General features: G+C 38.1%; 1 protein-coding gene across 1 annotated transcript in view; it reads left to right on the top strand.

The window, feature by feature from the left end:
* SETDB2 (SET domain bifurcated histone lysine methyltransferase 2) overlaps window positions 1-20,957 on the top strand; it is a 108,592-nt gene that overhangs the window by 1,568 nt on the left and 86,067 nt on the right. The window contains exon 2 of the mRNA XM_036743908.1: window positions 646-1,054. Within this exon, the coding sequence (XP_036599803.1) occupies window positions 1,039-1,054 (16 nt within the window). The 5' untranslated portion in view covers window positions 646-1,038. The remainder of the gene's footprint in view (window positions 1-645; window positions 1,055-20,957) is intronic.

Genomic DNA, 20,957 nt, shown 5'->3' with positions numbered 1-20,957 from the left:
TCAAAATTTAAGTATCCTATGTTTTAGGGGCAAAAATTCCTTTTACTATTCTTCAAGTTGAATAACTATCTTTGAAAATTAAATAAGATGGCAAAAAAATTAATATTTAAAGGTTAGAAAAATTAGGAAGCTACGTGTTAAAACTGACATTATTAAATTCTTTTTAAAAAAAAAGGGAAAAGTAGTCATGCAGTTGAGGGCACCATGAGTATTCTTCATTTGGAATTGAACTGAACCATCTCTAAATATTCCTAGAACATCTAATATCCTGTGTTCACTGTAGATTTTGATGAAAAAGACTTGATTTATGTATGTTTTATCTTAAACATTCTGTGATCAAACAATTATATATTTACTCATTTAAATGTGTTCTCCCTTTAAAAAAGGAGATGAAATCAACTAAAAATTCAGATGAAACAAACCTATTTAATTACTGTCGTCTATAAAAACAGAGTTCTTGGGACAGAATTTTTTGTTTAAAAATTAGAGTTCAATAGTTTCAGGTATGAGTAACCGAGGTGAGAACTTATTATAGGAATTCCAACTATATTGTGATTTTCTGTGACTTTTATTATACCCTTTAAAAATCATTTATTAACTTTGCATTTTTCAAATGTGTACTCTTTTTCCTTGTTTTCCATTTAGAATGTTTTACTGATTCATGGATGCAAAGAATGAAAACATTTTCATCGTGAAGAAAGTTCCTATTTAACTTGCCTACATTCTGATCAAGACTTTGAAGTATAATTTGAAGAATTCAACATGGAGTTTGAATATTAGTCACCTCTAATAGTTCCTTTTATCATGTTTTCCTGTCTGAAAATTAACCAGACTAAGTTTATCAAAAGGCATCGGATCCAAAGTGGGATAAATGAGAGAGAAATGTTGTGTAATGACTGCCAGTGCCTTGGAGGAGGGAGTATAGGAGTCAAAGTTGGATGCTAGTTATGTTTTCCAATTATAGTCAGTGTTTCCTCTGATATCCCTAATAAATCTCATCCTGAAGAGCTTTACGTACTTCAACAGTTGCTGCAAAAGATGGAAGAAAGAAATGGTAAGTTGAACAAAATGATTAACTTACTCATTAGAAAAAAACTTTTAGAATGTTTTTGGAAGTATATGTGATTTCAGCTTGTAGAACTCCTACCACCAACCCTCTTAATGGCTTGGTACCTCTAGTTAGAATACAGTACAGTATGATACAAAATGATATAGTAAACATTTGTTAAGTGCCTACAGTGTGCCAACCATGCAGTCTTTTTTGGCTGAAAATAACCGTTCTAAATTAGATGGCTTTTAAGCACTCTTAACAAAGGCTTTTTTTGTAAGTAATCAGAGTCAGGAAGACCTGAATTCAAATTCAGCCTCAAACACTTCCAGCTGTGTGACCCCAGGCTAATTCCTTAACCTCTGTCTGCCTTAGTTTCCCCACTGTAAAGTGGTGGTCATAAGAGCTTGTAATGAGAGTCAGATGAGATGCTCGTAAAGTGCTTAGCACAGTAGCTAGCACAGAATAAGCACTTAATAAATGCCAGCTCTCTTTATTATCACTGTACTTATTGTACTATCTATAAAGTATTTAGTGGAGTACCTGACACATACTAGGTGGTATATAAATGTTTATTCTCCTCCTCTTACCAGATCAGCTAATAGTGTGGCCGTATACTTGTTTTGATCAGTCAATAAATTAACATTACTAGGTGCTTACCATTTGCTAGTCACTGTGCTGGGACTATGAAGACAAAAATGAAATAGTCCTTCATCGCAAGGAGCTGACATTGTGTTGGGGAAAACAACGTGTAAACATAAGGAGATATACAGGAAAATGGGGGAGGGGAGACCTTGCAGCTGGGGAATCAGGAAAGACTCTAGGAGTTGGCGAATGAGCTGAACTTTGAAGGAAGCGAGGGATTCTTGAGCTGGGCATGAGGAAGGAGGGCATTCTAGGCATGGAGCACAACTATGTATAAAAACATGGAGACAGGAGGTGGAATATTTCAGATGAGTAATTCCAAGTAGGCCAGTTTGGCTACACAACGGAATATGTAAAAGGGGAGAATGGATCATAAGCCTGGAAAAGTAGAAAGGAGCCAGATGAAGAAGATTTTTAAGTGCCAAGCAGAGGAGTTTATATTTTATTCTAAAGGCAATGGGGAGCCAATGAAACTTTTTGCACAGCAGAGTAGATCAGTAGTCAAAGCCATATTCCTCCTGAGGCTTTCTTTTACTTTTCTCCATAATTCTGGTGTTCTTAGCCTTTTTAGTTTTCACAGGTCCCTTTGACCAGTCTGGTGAAGCCTATGGAACTCTTCTCAAAATGATATATTTAGATGAATAAGTGCAAATACCTGAGATTAAGTTGTCAGATACTTTAAATAAGCAAAATTGCAGATCTTAAGAACCCCTGCTGTAATGAGACCCAAAGTTATCCAGTCAATGTATAGAAAGCTAACTCTTCGTGTCTGTAGTTATTTTTTTCCATCTATTAGACAGACTGAGGACAAATAAAGATCAGCACTTTTCTCTGATTTAATGCAGGGAGGAAAATTTTTCTTCCCCTACCACCACCAAAAGGGGAGACTGTATAGTAAGTAACCCTGATAAGTGTAATTATACGTGGGAAGCCCTCTCAAAGGATGTGTCATGAAATAGGGAATATTTTGCTTATGAGCCACTTTAATTTTCTGTGCATGGGAAACCTGAATTTTAGCTCACTTGATACCTAGAACTAGAGTGCCCTAGATTGTAAGATCAAAGATTTTAGCTGCTGGAAAAAGATATACCACATTATAAATAAATACATTGGCATTCTTGTGTCTAAAAACATCTCTTCTTCCCCTCAAGGACTGATCACTTCGAGTTACCTAATAATACCCAGATCCTGACATTGTAAATCAAAGACGTGAGGTAATGAAATTCAATTCTGCAAGGATTTGTTAAGGATCTACTATATACAAGGTACTTTCTTCAAAACAACTAAGTTAGTGCTACCCTGTGGATCCTGTCTGAACAACCAGCCAGCTAGTTTGTCTCTCCGCCAGAAGCACCTAATGGTACGTTGGAGATAGCTCAAGACCTGAGTTCAAACCCAGCCTCAAACACTTACTAGCTGTGTGATCCTGCGCAAGTCACTTTATGCTCTGTTTGTCTCCATTTCCTCAACAGTAAAATGGGGATCATAATGGCACCTACCTTACTGGTACTGTTACTGCGTTGTAAGGTGTTGTGAGGAACAGGGAAATAATGTTTGTAAAGTCCTTAGCACAGTGTGGCACATAGTAGGTGCTAAATAATTGCTTATTTGCTTTCTTTCCTTCCTCTTTTAGCGTTCTATTTCATAGCGAGAAAATGTTGTTTTGTGGTTGTAATTTCATTGGTGTAGTAGACTCTCACTGAGGAAAATTCCTCTACCAGGTTGGCCCTTGCTTTGCAAATTAGTAAGTAGAGTTTCCCTGAGTGCTGAGAGTTTAAGTGACTGGCCCAGAGTCATATATCCAGTATGTGCCAGAGGTAGCCTAGAGCCAAGGTCTTCCTGAGGCTGAGGTCCCTGCTCTCTCCTCTCTGCCACAGCTATCTCAACATATGTATTCTTGAGTCTGCTCTCTAGGGCACCCTTTTTCTAGGATCAGGGAACCACAGGTCTACCCAGGTTGTGTTCAGGTACAGGGGCTTACTTCCTGTGTGCCCATCCTGTACCCTGGTATTTTTTTGGTGGGATAGGAAGATTCTCTTTACTGTTGCAGAAAGTTGTAGAAGAATGCTGAGCTCATTTCTCTATAGCTTTTATGAGGATAAAAAAACAACCACAGTTTTTGAGCATGACCCTTCAGAGGCAAGAATAAAGTCCTAGGGAACATGAATGAAAACCTTGAGAGACAGTGTCTGGGTAATTAATTAATTTATTAATTAGCCCAGCTGGCAATCAATAAATTGATGGCCAGTGGTTTCTTTCTATAACCAAAGACTACGGGAGACCCTGAAATGTCTTAAATCCCTTCCTCTAGGAAACTCTCCTGAGAAGTGAAACTCAGTCCTGATTGGTGGACATTTAATAAGCAGGTGGACGAAAAATCTTCAGCTCTCTTCTTGCTGAGAACTGGGCTAGATAATGAGAATCAGCCACCTCCAGGGATCTGGACAAGAGGAAGCCATCTCCATCTGGACCTTTAGCTAGTTTTCTCCTTCATGAGCTGGGTTGCCCTGAACTCTGATGGAGGAGACCAAGGACCAGGGCTTCCTCCTCTAGGCAAAGGTTCATCCAGACTGCAGTCTAACAGAAATTAGATCTCCCAATTAGGTAGAGTTCTACCCAACTAACTAGCATGTGTGTTGAGGGCAGAGAGCAAATCTCACTGAGCCATGCCCTCCGGAGGCTGACTGACCTTTTCAGGAGATGGGTTGTAACAGAAATAAGGAAAAAGGGTGAATCACAAATAAGTAGTTATTATTGTAATAGTATAATATTAATTTTTCTCACAGAATTGATTGGGTCAGTGGGACGACTAAGTAGTGCCCCTCATTCATTTGTGCTCCAAAGGGATGAAGTGCTTGAAGGCCATTTTCTTTTTTTTTCTTTTTTTTTTTTGGCACTTAATAAATATTTATTATTTTGTTGACTATTGAATCAACATTTTTTATTTAATTTAATATATTTAGTTTTCAGCATTGATTTTCACAAGAGTTTGAATTATGAATTTTCTCCCCATTTCTACCCTCCCACCCACTCCAAGATGACGTATATTCTGGTTGCCCTGTTCCCCACTCAGCCCTCCCTTCTGTCACCCCACTCCCCTCCCATCCCCCTTTCCCTTCTTCTCTTGTAGGGCAAGATAAATTTCGACGCCCCATTGCCTGTGTATCTTATTTCCTAGTTGCATGCAAAAACTTTTTTTTTTTTGAACGTCTGTTTTTAAAACTTTTGAGTTCCAAATTCTCTCCCCTCTTCCCTCCCCGCCCACCCTCCATAAGAAGGCAAGTAATTCAACATAGGCCACATGCGTATCATTATGTAAAACCCTTCCACAATATTCATGTTGTGAAAGATTAACTATGTTTTGCTCCTTCCTAACCTATCCCCCTTTATCCAGTTTTCTCCCTTGACCCTTGTCTCTTTTCGAAAGGGTTTGTTTTTGATTATCTCCTCCCCCTGTCTGCCCTCCCTTCTATTGTCCCCTCTTTTTTATCTTCTTCCCTCTTCTTTCCTGTGGGTAAGATACCCAATTGAGTGTGTATGGTATTCCCTCCTCAGGTCAAATCCGATGAGAGCAAGATTTACTCATTCTTCCTCACCTGCCTTCCTTTCTCTTCCTACAGAACTGCTTTTTCTTGCCACTTTTATGCGAGATAATTTACCCCATTCTATCTCTCCCTTTCTCCCTCTCTCAATATATTCCTCTCTTATCCCTTAATTTCATTTTATTTTTTTAGATATCATCCCTTCATTTTCAAATCACCCTATGCCCTCTGTCTCTGTCTCTCTGTCTCTCTCTCTCTCTCTGTCTCTCTCTCTCTTTATATATATATACACACCTACATATATACATACATAGACACACACATATGTATATCTATACATACACATACATATATGCATATTCCTTTCAGCTACTATGATACGGAGGTCTCATGAATTATACACGTCACCTTTCCATGTAGGAATGTAAACAAAACAGTTCAACTTTAGTAAGTCCCTTATGATTTCTCTTTCTTGTTCACCTTTTCATGCTTCTCTTGATTCTTGTGTCTGAAAGTCAGATTTTCTAATTAGCTCTGATCTTTTCACTGAGAAAGCTTGAAAGTCCTCTATTTTGTTGAAAATCCATATTTTGCCTTGGAGCATGATACTCAGTTTTGCTGGGTAGGTGATTCTTGGTTTTAATCCTAGCTCCATTGACCTCCGGAATATCGTATTCCAAGCCCTTCAGTCCCTTAATGTGGAAGCTGCCAGATCCTGTGTTATCCTGATTGTTTTCCCACAATACTCAAATTGTTTCTTTCTGGCTGCTTGCAGTATTTTCTCCTTGACCTGGGAGCTCTGGAATTTGGTGACAATGTTCCTAGGAGTTTTCTTTTTGGGATCTATTTGAGGAGGCGATCTGTGGATTCTTTCAATTTCTATTTTGCCCTGTGGCTCTAGAATATCAGGGCAGTTCTCCTTGATAATTTCTTGAAAGATAGTATCTAGGCTCTTTTTTTGATCATGGCTTTCAGGTAGTCCAATAATTTTTAAATTATCTCTCCTGGATCTATTTTCCAGGTCAGTGGTTTTTCCAAGGAGATATTTCACATTGTCTTCCATTTTTTCATTCCTTTGGTTTTGTTTTATAATATCTTGATTTCTTATAAAGTCACTAGCTTCCACTTGCTCCAGTCTAATTCTTTTTTTCATTTATCTGTAAGTATTTTTTTATTATTATTTTATTTATTTATTTAACATATTTGGTTTTCAGCATTGATTTTCACAACAGTTTGAATTACAAATTTTCTCCCCATTTCTACCCTCCCCCCCACTCCAAGATGGCATATATTCTGGTTACCCTGTTCCCCAGTCAGCCCTCCCCTCTATCACCCCGCTCCCCTCTCATCCCCTTTTCCCTTCCTTTCTTGTAGGGCAAGATAAATTTCTACGCCCCATTGCCTGTGTATCTTATTTTTTAGTTGCATGCAAAAACTTTTTTTTTGTTTTTGAACATCTGTTTTTAAAACTTTCAGTTTCAAATTCTCTCCCCTCTTCCCTTCCCACCCACCCTCCCTAAGAAGTCGAGCACTTCAACCTAGGCCACACATGTATCATTATGTATAACCCTTCCACAATACTCGTGTTGTGAAAGGCTAACTACATTTTGCTCCTTCCCAACCCATCCCGCTTTATTGAATTTTCTCCCTTGACCCTGTCCCCTTTCCATAGTGTTTGTTTTTTACTACCTCCACCCCCATCTGCCCTCCCCTCCATCATCCCCCTCCCATTTATTTTTTTTTTCTTCCTACCTCTTCTTTCCTGTGGGGTAAGATACCCAACTGAGTATGTATGGTATTCCCTCCTCAGGCCAAATCTGATGAGAGCAAGGTTCACTCATTCCCCCCTCACCTGCCCTCTCCCCTCCTCCCACAAAACTGCTTCCTCTTGCCACCTTTAGGCGAGATAATCCACCCCATTCTATCTCTCCCTATCTCCCTCTCTCAGTATGTTGCTCTCTCATCCCTTAATTTCATTTTATTTCTTTTAGATATCTTCCCTTCATCTTGAACTGACCCTGTGTCTGTTCTCTCTCTTTTACATATATACATATACATATACACATATACATATATATATACACATACAAAAGCACACATATATATATATATACCTACATACACATGCATACATATACACATAGATACATACATACATACACATTCACTTATATATATATACATAAACATATATATATATGCATATTCCCTTCAACTACCCTGATACTGAGGTCTCATGAATCATACACATCATCTTTCCATGTAGGAATGTAAACAAAACAGTTCAACTTTAGTAAGTCCCTTGCAATTTCCGATTCTTGATTCTTGTGTTTGAAAGTCAAATTTTCTATTCAGTTCTGGTCTTTCCACTGAGAAAGCTTGAAAGTCCTCTATTTTATTGAAAATCCATATTTTGCCTTGGAACATGATACTCAGTTTTGCTGGGTAGGTGATTCTAGGTTTTAATCCTAGCTCCATTGACCTCCGGAATATCGCATTCCAAGCCCTTTGATCTCTTAATGTAGAAGCTGCCAGATCTTGGGTTATTCTGATTGGGTTTCCACAGTACTCAAATTGTTTCTTTCTGGCTGCTTGCAGTATTTTCTCCTTGATCTGGGAGCTCTGGAATTTGGCAACAATATTCCTAGGAGATTTCTTTTTGGGATCTATTTGAGGAGGCGATCGATGGATTCTTTCAATTTCTATTTTGCCCTGTGGCTCTAGAATATCAGGGCAGTTCTCCTTGATAATTTCTTGAAAGATGGTATCTAGGCTCTTTTTTTGATCATGGCTTTCAGGTAGTCCAATAATTTTTAAATTATCTCTCCTGGATCTATTTTCTAGGTCAGTGGTTTTTCCAAGGAGATATTTCACATTGTCTTCCATTTTTTCATTCCTTTGGTTCTGTTTTATAATATCCTGATTTCTCATATAGTCACTAGCTTCCACTTGCTCCAATCTAATTTTTAAAGTGGTATTTTCTTCAGTGGTCTTTTGGACCTCCTTTTCCATTTGGCTAATTCTGCCTTTCAAGGCATTCTTCTCCTCATTGGCTTTTTGGAGCTCTTTTGCCATTTGAGTTAGTCTGTTTTTTAAGGTGTTGTTTTCTTCAGTGTATTTTTCAGTATTTTTTTGGGTCTCCTTTAGCACGTCATTGACTTGTTTTTCATGGTTTCCTCTACTTCTCTAACTTGCTTTTCCAACTCCTTTTTTAGCTCTTCCATGGCCTGGGACCAGTTCCTGTTTTTCTTGGAGGTTTCTGTTGTAGGCTCTTTGACTTTATTAATTTCTTCTGTCTGTATGTTTTGGTCTTCTTTGTCAGCAAAGAAAGAATGCAAAGTCTGAGACTGAATCTCGGTGCGTTTTTGCTGTCTGGCCATATTCCCAGCCAACTAACTTGACCCTTGAATTTTTCAGTGGGGTACAACTGCTTGTAGATTACAGAGTTCTATGTTCCACGTTTGGGGGGGAGGTGCCAGCTCTGCCACACCAGCACTGCTCCTTCCCCAAGCCCCAACCCGAACTGGGCTTAGATCTTCGGCAGGCTGTGCACCCCTGCTCTGATCCGCCACTTAATTCCTCCCACCAGGTGGGCCTGGAGCCAGAAGTAACAACAGCTGTAGCTGCCCCACCTCCGCTGCCCCCGGGGCTGGAAGCTGAACCGCGAACTCCTTCCACTCCCGCAGCTTTTCCCACTAACCTTCTCTGTTGTCTTTGATGTTCGTGGGTTGAGAAGTCTGGTAACTGCCACAGCTCACTGATTCAGGGCACTGGGGCCTTGTTCCACCTGGCTACTAGTCTAGTTGGTCCTGCCACCGCCCACACTGGGCTCCGCTCCCCTCTGCTCTGTGTGCTATAGACTTCATCCAGCGACCATCCAGGCTGTCCTGGGCTGGATCCCTGCTTCCCTCTGCTATTTTTGTGGGTTCTGCAGTTCTAGAATTTGTTCAGAGCCATTTTTTATAGGTTTTTGGAGGGACCTGACTGAGAGCTCAGGCAAGTCCTTGCTCTCCAGCTGCCATCTTGGCTCCGCCCGGCTTGAAGGCCATTTTCAAAGGCAATGGGCAGGGAGGTATAGTGGATGAGCACCATACTTGGAGTGAAGCCATAGGTTTGAATCCTCACCTTGTCCTTTACTATCCGTGGGACTTTGGGCAGGTTTCTATAACCTTTCTGGGATTTCATTTCCTCACCTGTAAAATAAAGAGGTTATACCAGATGACCACTTAATTTCCAGTTTTAAATCCTATGATCTTATTCTTAAGAATAACATCATGGATGATCTAATTCTGTTTTCTCTTATCAATATCCTTTACCTCTAAAATTTGGACTAAATAGAAGTAGAGTATAGATTGAGATTAAACTAGTAAGCCGCATGCCAGGTTAGCAGCCCAATCACACTTCTGCAGTGGATAGAGTGCCAGGCCTGGAGTCAGGAAGGACCTGAGTTCAAATCCAGCTTCAGATACTTATTGGCTGTGTGACCCTGGGCAAGTCACTTAATCCTGTTTGCCTTAGTTTCCTCATCTGTAAAATGAGCTAGAGAAACAAATAACAAACCACTCTATTATCCTTGCCAAGAGAATCCCTAAAGGGGTCATGGAGAATTGGACATAACTTGAAAATGACTGAACCAACCAACCAACAAACCGCTTCTTAGACCAAAAGGAGTCAGACCAACTTTGAGGATTCTTTTCAATCATGGGTTGCTGTCCTTAGTTGGCTTTGGCCCTTTAGATCAGAAAATGGTGGAATATTCTATCCTTGTTAGTCACAAGATTGTCAAAGAAGGAAAAAGGTAAAAGAAGGGTTGGCCAGAGCAGTGAGAATCAGCATCATGAAAAGAAAAGGGGAGGCAGAAGAGACAAAAAGAACCTCGAGGGATAATCACTAAGTGCTATTAGAATATTTGCAAATTAAGCTCAAAAAAATAGTAAGTTAAGCTGGCTAGGAGAGTGTTAAGAGAGTGTTGCTGTATCTTTCATAAATAAATCTCTATTGCTTGGTGACCCTAACTAACTATTGATAGCTCAAATATCCTTTTTTTTTTAAACTGGCTTCCTTTAAGGTGTGGTACATACCATAGCATAAATTTTCTAAGGATTCTCTATAAGAATATCTTAATGACATAAACTGACATTTCCAAGGGAATCTTTCAAATGAAAGTCACTGTGTTGATGACTTCAAATCTTAAATAAGACTTGATTTGTGTCTAAATTACTTTTTTCAACATCTGTCACTTCTTTCCTGAAGCCAGAAGAAGAGAGTGATAAATGATGCCATCAGATTGTGGAGAGTTCTTCAATAAACAATCTTAGCAGGATTGACAGTTGTTCAGAAATAGTTTCTTAATCCTTCATGACATAAATGTCTATCACAAATAAAGAGAACCCTAGGAAAATATTTTTAGGTTATTGTTGGCTAGAAGCATGAGGCCACAATTCCTAAGAGCATCAATAAAGGGGAAAATAGACTTGGGACTAATCAAGTACCCTAGTACTCTTAGCTTGGAGTGAGCTCTTTGAGACCTTTAGGGTGTTTTAGTCTTTTTGTTTGTTTGTTTTTAAATTGGATTTTATTTTTTTCCCAAATACATGTCAAGACAATTTTTTAGCATTCATTTTTAAAAGATTTTGAGCTCCAAATTTTTCTCCTTCCCCTCCCCTCTTCCAACATGGTAGGCAATTTGATATAAGTTATACATGTGGTGTCATGTAAAATATTTCCATATTAGTCACAGTTGTGAAAGAAGAAACATGAAAAGAAAAAGAATAAAGCAAGTGAAAAGAATGTGCTTCGATCTGCATTCAGAGTCCATCAGTTCTTTATCTGGATGTTGGTAGCATTTTCCTTTATGAGTCCTTTGTACTTGTCTTAGATCATGGTGTTGCTGAGAAGAGCTGTATCTTTCATCATTGATCACCACACAATGTTGCTGATCCTGCTACAATGTTTTCCTGGTACTACTTATTTGACTTTGTATCAGTTCAAGTCTTTCCAGATTTTTCTGGAAAGAAAAATCATTCTTACTGCACAATAATATTCCATTACATTCATATGCCACAGCTTGTTCAGCCATTCCCCAATTGATGGGCATCCCTTCAGTTTCCAATATTTTGCCACCAGGAAAAGGGCTGCTATAAATATATTCTCATTTTTATGATCTCTTTGGGATACAAACCTAGTATTGGTATTGATGATTCAAAGGGTATGTACAGTTTGTTTATCCTTTTGGCATACTTCCAAATTGTTCTCCAGAATGGTTGAATCAGTTGACTACCCCACCAATAGTGCAGTAGTGTCTCAATTTTCCCACATCCTCTCCAACATTTATCATTTTCCTTTTTTGTCATATTAGCCAATCTGATAGGTGTGAGGTGGTTCCACAGAGTTGTTTTAATTTGCATTTCTCTAATCCAAAGTGATTTAGAGCACTTCTTCATGTGCCTATAGATAGCCTTGATTTCTTCCTCTGAAAACTGCCTGTTCATATCCTTTGACCATTTATCAATTGGGGAATGACTTGTACTGTAAATTTGACTCAGAGGCCTGCTCTCTGTTTACTAAACTGAACTGCTTGTAGGCTGCTAAGAGATAGAACATTAGGCTTGTAGTCAGGAAGACCTGAGTTCAAATCCACCTCAGAGCCTTAATATCTGTGAGACCCTAGGCAAAGTCATTTAATCTCTTCTAGCCTTCAGCTTCTTCTTCTATAAAATGGAGATGATAATAGTGCTTCACAAGGTGATTGTGAAAAGTCACATGAGGTCACATATGTAAAATGCTTTGCAAAGTACTTTTGCACATAGCGAGTACTATGTAAATATGAGCTGTTACTGCATTCATATGCCAAAGTTTATTTATCCTTTCTCCAATTATTTGATGCCTGAGTGATTTATGTTTCTTGCTATTACAGATAGCATTGCTATGAATATAATTTATCCCCTTAGCATGGTTTTCCCTAGGACTATCCTAGGGTCTCTTTTTTGCCCATACTCTTGCTCAGGCATCTTATCAGCTCCCATTGAGGTATCAGTGGTATCATGTCTATCATGAGATTCACGTAGCATGTCCATACATATGTCTTCAATCTGCACATTCCTTTGTAATCCAAAATTTCTCACTTAAACTCCAGTCACGCATTGTCAAAAGCCTGAATCACAAAATCAAAGAATTTGAGAGTTGGAAGAGACCTCAGTGGTCCCACAGTCCAACTCTATACAAAAGGAATGCCCTACATGACATACCTGATAAAGGGGATTATCCAGACTTTGCTTGAAGATCTCATATTCCAGGAGTCCAAAGTAAAGTCCATCCAAAACAAAATCCATTGTCTTCTAAGTTACATATCCTCTAAACTACCCTATTTTTTTTGAGGGCTCCACTAGTATTGGTTTATAACCTCAGAGTCATACATAATTATAGTAATAAAGGTCACAGTATCAGTTAGCATTTACATAGTGCTTGAAGGTTTGCAAAGTGCTTTACAAATATCTCATTTAGTCCTTACAATAACCCTGGGAGATAAGTGCTATTATTATCTTTTTGCACATGAAGAGACTGAGGTAGACAAAGGTATAGTGACTTGCCCAGGGTCACACAGCTAGGAAGCATCTGAGGTTAAATTTGAAATCGGGTCTTGCTGATTCAAAGTCTCTGGCTTTATTCAATGTGCCACCTAGCTGCCTCGATTTGACTCTTCCCTCTTACCCAATATGTAATCAATTGCCCAGTAAATTAGTCAACATTTGTTAACTCTTTATTATGTGTCAGGCACTGTGCTAAGCACAAGGGGATACAAATACAAAAAGGAAAAAAAAAACCAGTTGCCCCCATCTAATGGGGAAATCATCCCACAAAAAGAAGCTGAAAAGGATTGGCTAACATGACAAAACAGGAAAATTATAAATTCTGAAGACGATGTGGGAAAAAATGGAACACTAATTTATTGTTGGTGGAGTTGTGAAATGATCTAGCCATTGTGGAAAGCAATTTAGAACTAGGCCCAAAGGGCTATAAAAATGTGTATACCCTTTGACACAGCAATGCCACTTCCAGGACTGTATCCCAAAGAGATCATAAAAATGGGAAAAGGAAATAATTTATAGTAGCTCTTTTTGTGATTGCCAAGAAGTGGAAATTAAGGGGATGCCCATCAATTGGGGTATGGCTGAACAAGTTGTGGTATATGAATGTAATGGAATAGTATTGTGCTATAAGAAATGATGAACAGGTGGACTTGAGAAAAATCTGGAAAGACCTATATGAACTGATGCTGAGTGAAGTGAGCAGAACCAGGAGAACATTGTACATAGTAATAACCACATTCAGCAGTGACTGACTTTGATATACTTAGCTCTTCTCAGGAATGCAAAGACCTAAAACAACTCCAAAAGACTCATGAGGGAAAATGCCATCCACATGCGGAGAAAGAAATATGGAGTCAGAGTGCAGATCAAAGCAGACTGTTTGCTCTCTTTCTTTTGCTTTGTTTTTTCTTTCTCATAGTTCCTCCCATTCGTTCTAATTCTTCTATACAACATGACTAATGTGAAAATATGTTTAATATTAATGTATATGTAGAGCTTATATCAAATTGCACATCCGTCTTGGGGAGGGGGGAGGGGAGAGAGGCAGAGAAAACGTAAAACTTATGGAAGTGAATGTTGAAAACTAAAGATAAATTAATTTTTAAAAAAAGCAAAAAAAAACTGAAAAGGAGAAGAGTGGAGGAAGGGACTGGGGGGTGGGGGATCAAGTTCTTCAAAGGAGCGCAGCTTTCCCTGGGAAATAAAAGAATGACTGACCTGGCCTTCTTAGAATGTTTTTTTTTTTTTTTGCCTACCTTCATAATTACAACACGTGTTAAATTCACTCATAAGTTAGTGAAAATAAAGATGTAATTTATTTAATTTTCGAAGTTGATGAATCCCCTGATAATCTGTTCACCAACCAAGTGGGCCATAAACCCCAGCTTAAGAACTCCTGTTATATAGGTTTTCAATCCAACTCTATATTATAATCTGGACCGAAGGAATTCTTCATCAACTTGTTCTGTTTTGTTTTTCCTATGTGGGTGGTCATACCGAACTCTTTATTTTTATATTCTTTGGGAGGCTCCATTGTGTTCCAGGTCTGGATGCAATGAGCACAGTGTCACCTGCCAAAAGGAGCTTCTTGAAAACATCACCATCTTTAAAGAAGCTCTTTTTCATTTCTCCTACTACAGCGACAAGCATACTTCCACCAATTTTATGACTTGATATTAATAATGAAGGTTGTTAATCAAGATTATTGTTATTGTTTTATCTTTAAAGTAATCTTGTACCACTTCGATGTGCGTGGGAAACACCTTGTTGCTGTAAGGGAGCATTTTGTTCTGCCAAGTCACGTTTGCTCCTTTTTTTTTTAATGTTAGCAGACAGTGAGATGCATTCTTTACATATTTCTGTCAATTGTATGATGGTAAAGTTTGGTCTTCTGTGGAATATTGCTTAGAAAATTCAACTTGTTCCCTTCTAATACTCTCATCAGGGATGTTTTTTATCTATATGTCTGTTTTGTGATTTTATATAGGTGGGGAAATAGATCACTTTGTCTGGATCAGAAATTATTAATGTGGGGACAGCTGGGTGGCACAGTGAATAGAACACCAGCCCTGGAGTCAGGAGGACCTGAGTTCAAGTCCAGCCTCATTGCTTGATACTTACTAGCTGTGTGACCTTGGGCAAATCACTTAACCCCAATTGCCTTGCCTTCCCCCTCCAAAACAACAACAACAAAAAAGAAATTATTAATGTTCTCCCTGTTCCCTTTTTGATATTAATAATGTTTAAGAGGGTTTTTTCCTACCTTTTTGTTATCTTCACTTCTTTGAGATACCTTGAGAAATGATCTCTCAAAATTATTTCCTCCAGACTTGCACTATCTAGACCTAAGTACAGCTTCTGTTCGCATCTTTTTTAAAAAAAATGTGATTTCCATTTCCTCCTCTTTAAGTCCAAATATGGTGGTTCCATTGTCCTTGGTGGTGGAAAAAGTTTGTCATAAAAATGTAGGCCTTTTACATCTTTTGTCTGTTTGCTTTCCAGTTTCATTCTTAAATGTCCTTGTGACTGCTTTGATGTTTGTATTTTCAGCCAAGATTTCTATAAACTTTGCTTTTCCTTCCATTACTTTTTACTGTTTTATGGGGTAATAATCTGTTCATAAATAAATATAAAACTGCTTAATCTTCCACCAGCCTTGTCTTTGAGACTTTACAAACCAGCTTACCTTCTAACTGATGTTGCCCTTGGTTGCCTTATCTCTCTTTTTGAAAAGTCAGGTGTCCACTAACTAAAGTGGTTTTTAGACCCTTGAGGCATTGTTAAAGCAGCTTCTGTAGTGTAAAGTTCATGGGCCTGGTTCATTTCCTGGCTCTGCCTCTTCTATTTATGTGATCTTAGACAGGTCACATAACTTTTCTGGGCCTTGGTTTCTTTATCTATGAACTGAAGGAGTTGGACTTATACTCTAAATCTGTGATCTTATGAACTAATATACAACATTTTTGTAATTAATGTCAGTGGTCTTTCTTCCAGCCATTTCCCATTTTTTGGTATTAAATAAGCCAAATTAGAGTTATTTTTAATTGCATTACCATACCTTTTTCTCACTTTTATTCTCATAGTTTTATATTTATTTTTATCTTGGCTATCAGTAGCCTAACAGAACACACACAGATACCTCATTCAGAAATGACCCCCACATCACTAAGCATTTATTTCCTGTCTCTTAAAAATATTTTGAATGTTTGGGATATTTGGTACTTGTCTTGAGCAATATCCTCACTTATTTCCTCCCTTGCTCAAAATTCTTTAGCGATTCTCCATTGCCTATAGGATAAAATACAAACTTCTTAACTAAGAATTTAGAGCTCTCCACAATCTGGTTTTCAAATGCCTTCCCAGTCTTACTCTCACAAGTGCCATTTTTTAGCCAAAATAGACTACTTGTTCCCTGAGCTTGATGCTACCAGAAGGAAAGTAAACAGATGCATAGCCCACCTGGCTGTCGTGGTTAGAATACACTCCTTCCTTGGCTCCACCCCATGGAATTCTTGTCCTTCTTTAAGTCTGAAATCAGGTGTTACTTCCTCTAAGAATCTCTCTTCCCTGGGGAAAAAGCCAGATTTTCTTTATTTATTTTATTTCCTGATCTAGTCTGGAAACCTTGTTAAAAAAAAAAAGAGTTTTTAAAGATATCAATTCTAAAATCAGATTTGTCACTCTACCTTAATATTTTGTCCTCTGTTAAAAATGCTGTTATTTCTGAGAATGCTAACATTTAAAAAAAAAGTTTTATAAATGCTTTTTAAATCACTTCCCAATGGGCCCACCCTGCCTTGTAACACGAAAAGTACAATCACGCAAAATAAATTAACATGCTGACAGTACATCGACAATATATGCTTCCTTCAGCCTACAGTCTATCCCCTCTGTGCTTCATTGTCTGTCTTCTGAAGTCACAGTTGGTCACTGCATTGATCAGGGTTCTGATGTAATTTAGTGCTGTTTTCCTTTACATTATTGTGCAGACCGTGTTAATTGTCCTGTTTCTGTTATCTTTGTCTGCATCAGTTCTATAATCTTCCCATTTCTATGAATTATTTATATTTGTTGTTTCTTATCGTATTTTCCATTGCATTCCTATTCCATAGTTTGTTCTGCTGGGCCATAGCTAATGAACAGCTACTTGTTCCTTATGGGACCTCTCCTTTGTCTTTGCTCTCCTTAGGGTATATGCTTACTTAGTGGTATAATAACTAGCATTTAGTTGGCATGTTGAGGTTTTGCAACATGTTTTACAAATATTATCTTAATTTTAACCTCACAACCACCCTGGGAAGCCAGTTGAACAGAGTTTTAATATTTGTTATATCTTCTGGGGACTCATGAGTGATCTTGATTTATGGATGGGAGATACTTAATTGTAAAAGAGCCTATAAGATGGTATTTTGTTCTACAGAATTAAACAGTAAGCAGAGTGGAATCTACATTCTCTAAATTTTTTAGTAAATTGTGAAGTGGTAACGATGTGTTCCATTGCTGCACACGGTGAGTCAAAGCCTCCTTGTTGCATGTGCATTCTGTCAGTTTTTCTATAGACAACCCTCGTAAATATTTTGTGTACATAGAATAGGAATATAGATTGGTAGTTACTGGTATTCTCTCAGGTATCTTTTTTCAGTATCAGCAAAGTCCTTGATTTTTTTCATACCTTTTGTGCATTTTCTGCCTTCTGATGCCATGTGTGTGTATAGTGCCTCAATACTCTCATGATTTTGTTGCCTTTACACATCCCCTTTGTATATTGTTGGTTTAATTCAGTTGTCTTTCTTCAGGTTAGTGCCTTATTGCCTCTTCTTTAAGCACATCAAGGACTGTTTTAAGGGTTCAAGTACTGTGGATTAACCGTCCTTGGCGGAGAAAACAATATATCTTACCAAGCCTTCTTTAAACTGCTTTTAACCTCCACTGTTTTTTCTCTGCATTATGAGACAGTACTGCTTCATAATGGCCCATCATCCTTCTTCCTAAAATCTTATAAACAGGTATATGTTCCAACCTATTGTTACCCTTTGCAGCCATCCAGCTCTCTTAGTTTGTCAAGTGTGTAAGATGTTTGCTGTTTTGGGGCTCTTTTGGTCTCTTTGTTATTGCAGTTAATTACACTGATTTTCATTGGTTAAACATCTGGATGAAATCATAGTCTCGTTGGATGTCATTTATGTTATCTGTTTCTCATTTTTTACTTTCAGTCACTTATCTAATACACAGTTAAGTAATTTCTTTTGCATGCTATGTTTTTCTCATTATTTTTCTTGTTTTGGTTTTTAATTTTTTTTTTAAACTAATGCTTATCTTAGCTCTGATGAGTTAATGGTCTGACTGTAAACAGGGATAACTCACATATCAGTAACAAGTCTTTTCCTGTATGTTAAAATGCATTATAATCTCTCTTATTCTTTATGGCTTTATTTAGTGGTCCCTGTGTTAAGCATCTAGCAATTTAAAAAAAAAAATGCTTATGAGACTTCTGTGTAATATCCAAGCCTTTAGCCTCTCTCTTTACTTCTCCCTATGCCATGCTTTTCCGTATGTTTCTTCCTAATTTCACTTTTTCTCACCTTTGAATTTAAGTCACCCAATATTAGAGTATACATTAATTTGATTTGGAGGGTCTTAACAGGTTCTTCGTCAAATTTCTCTCTCGTCTTCATTCTTAGAAACAGATATTGTTATATAAGTTGCATTTATTTTCATTGTAGTCTTTTTGCAGGTATCTATCATTGATACTGCTTCATATAATGACTAACCATTTCATGCAGTGATGTTTCTTGTTTCCTTTGGTTGTATGTCGGCCCGTCTCCCCCAGCTCCTTTCTTTAGAGTCCAGCGAGAGCCTGAGCGCCACCTTTCCATTTAGTTAAAGTGTCTTTCTCTGGTTTCTTTTATAGAAAGAATGATAAGATTGTTATCATTGTGCTTCTTTAGGAGTATATCATTAGACAATTATTTCAGATTTACCAGTAGTCAAATTGAAGGTTTTAGACAATCTAAAAACAGACCAAACAAACCCCAGGAATTCTTAGTGCCCTCTGTCCTTTTCCCTCTTTTCTGCCACTGCTGTGCTGCTCTGAGGACTGGGTTTTATTTTTTTTTGTTGTTGCTTGGATTGCTGTGGCCAAAAAAAACCCATCAGCTGACCAGTCCACAGGTGATGTGCTTCACTATAATTAGCTAGACTAGCCCTTGGAAAGTACAGTTATTCTGTTATCAGGCCATAATTGAAGGGTTTTTTTAATTATGGTAAAACCTGCTGGAACTTATGCAGAGTCAGCATTGCCTTTGAAAATCTAGGGTCACCATGCCCCCATGAGGCATTGGAGTAAGATTTTGTGGAAGGAGGAACCATCATAAGGAGAAAATTTTGACTCCCTTTTGTCTGTGCACATGCTCTCATTTTCTTGTCATTGCCATAATTAGGATTTTTAGAACTACATGAAGTGATTGCAACAACCACAGACATCATTGCCTTGTCCTTTGTAATTTTATTGGAAACTTCTACTATCTTTGTTACAAAAAATGTTAGCTCTTGATTTTACATAGATACTATTAGTCATAGCAAGAAGTGGTCTCTATTTTTTGTAACTTTTAGTGGGTTTTTTTTTAACACAAATGAATGCTGTATTTTGTCAAAAGCTTTTTCTACACTTATTGATATAATCAATTTATTATTTTGTCATTAGTGTGACCTGTTGTTTTTATAATTTCTCTTAAGCTAAACCATCCTTATTATAAGAATTATAACATTAATAAGCCATACAAAATGTGAATTAATTTAAGGCCTAGGATTGGCTATAAGATGGTACCAGGTGTTCATATGTATGATTAGGAGCAAAGGAGGGAGTCCCCAAGAGGGAGGGAGGTCCAGAAAATAGGAGATGTCTATAATTATAATGATCTGTTCACAATTTTGTCTAGAATAAAATTGTTAAGAAGCCACTGGGCCTTTTGTATAGAGATCCTTCCTAATTCTATAAGGCTACAATGGTATCCTTGATATGACCTTCTTTGGGGCCAGGAGGTGCTACCCCTTCTATTGGTACATTTGCTGGAAGGAGAGAGCAGGTTTGGCTCAGATTATTGGCTCTGAGCCAATAACCATTTGTTAAAAGGACATGGCCCACTCTTTATTAGATCTTCAGATCTTTCTCATGATCTGAGAGGCCCTCCTTCTCCAGGGCCTTGGTTTTATAATGCTTGATACCCAGATGATACAGATGACACAGAGTAAAATACGGGATCTCGTTGGTTGACAGACTTATACCTTGACCCTCCAAAAGAACCTACAGTCCAGGCCAGTCCAGGGCCAATGATGACTGGGGCTAGAAGATGGCTATAGGATGTGGGGCAATAGAGAGAGACTATAAAAGGCAGAGAAGGACACCAGAAATAGCTGGAAGGCTTTCCATATCATTAGGCCTATGACAATTCTTTTCCCCCTTTACCCTGAGCTCTTTCCCAGGCCTTCTGGGCATGGAAATAGTGGCAGTATATTCTCTTTATTGCTTAGGCTTCCCTAACTCATGGTATAGAAGATATAAAGGGAGGAGCGGCTCTTCATGTCAGAAAACTTCAAAAAAAGGACTTCTTTATTATCCTTCCCTGGGTGTGCATTATAGTGACAAAGCAGTCTTTTCAGCGCTGTTAAAGTTAATTCAGTTTCTCTTTAATCTGCCAAACCCTTCACTGGGTCAACTGATAAAAAGACCAAATAGAAAAATTCCTTGCCCACAAGGAGTTTGCATGATATTAGAGAGGATATTAGATGTATTTGTATTTACAAATAAGTAAACACGAGGTAATTTGAGTAAGGATGGGGTACAACTGAGGGAGGGGTATTCAGGTAAAGCTTCACACTGGAAAGAGGGATGAACTTGGACTGAGCCTAGAAGAGAAGGAAAGGATTCTAAGGTTGCACATTTCAGGTAAGGAGGTTCGAGAAGACAAAATAAGATAAGGGAACGGCTAATAATTAAGTTTGACAGGAATGTTGAGTTAGTGAAGGGCAGTAGAACGATTGTTTTAGCGGGTTTGTGAAAGTTCAGCTGAAGGGGAGAGAGAGATATAAAGACAAGAGATCGGTTAACACGTTGGTGTAGTGGTGTTGGACTTG

The sequence above is a fragment of the Trichosurus vulpecula genome, chromosome 2, assembly GCF_011100635.1.
Source record: "Trichosurus vulpecula isolate mTriVul1 chromosome 2, mTriVul1.pri, whole genome shotgun sequence".
NCBI classification, from domain to species: Eukaryota; Metazoa; Chordata; class Mammalia; order Diprotodontia; family Phalangeridae; genus Trichosurus; species Trichosurus vulpecula.
This window is presented reverse-complemented; position numbering and strand designations above follow the sequence as displayed.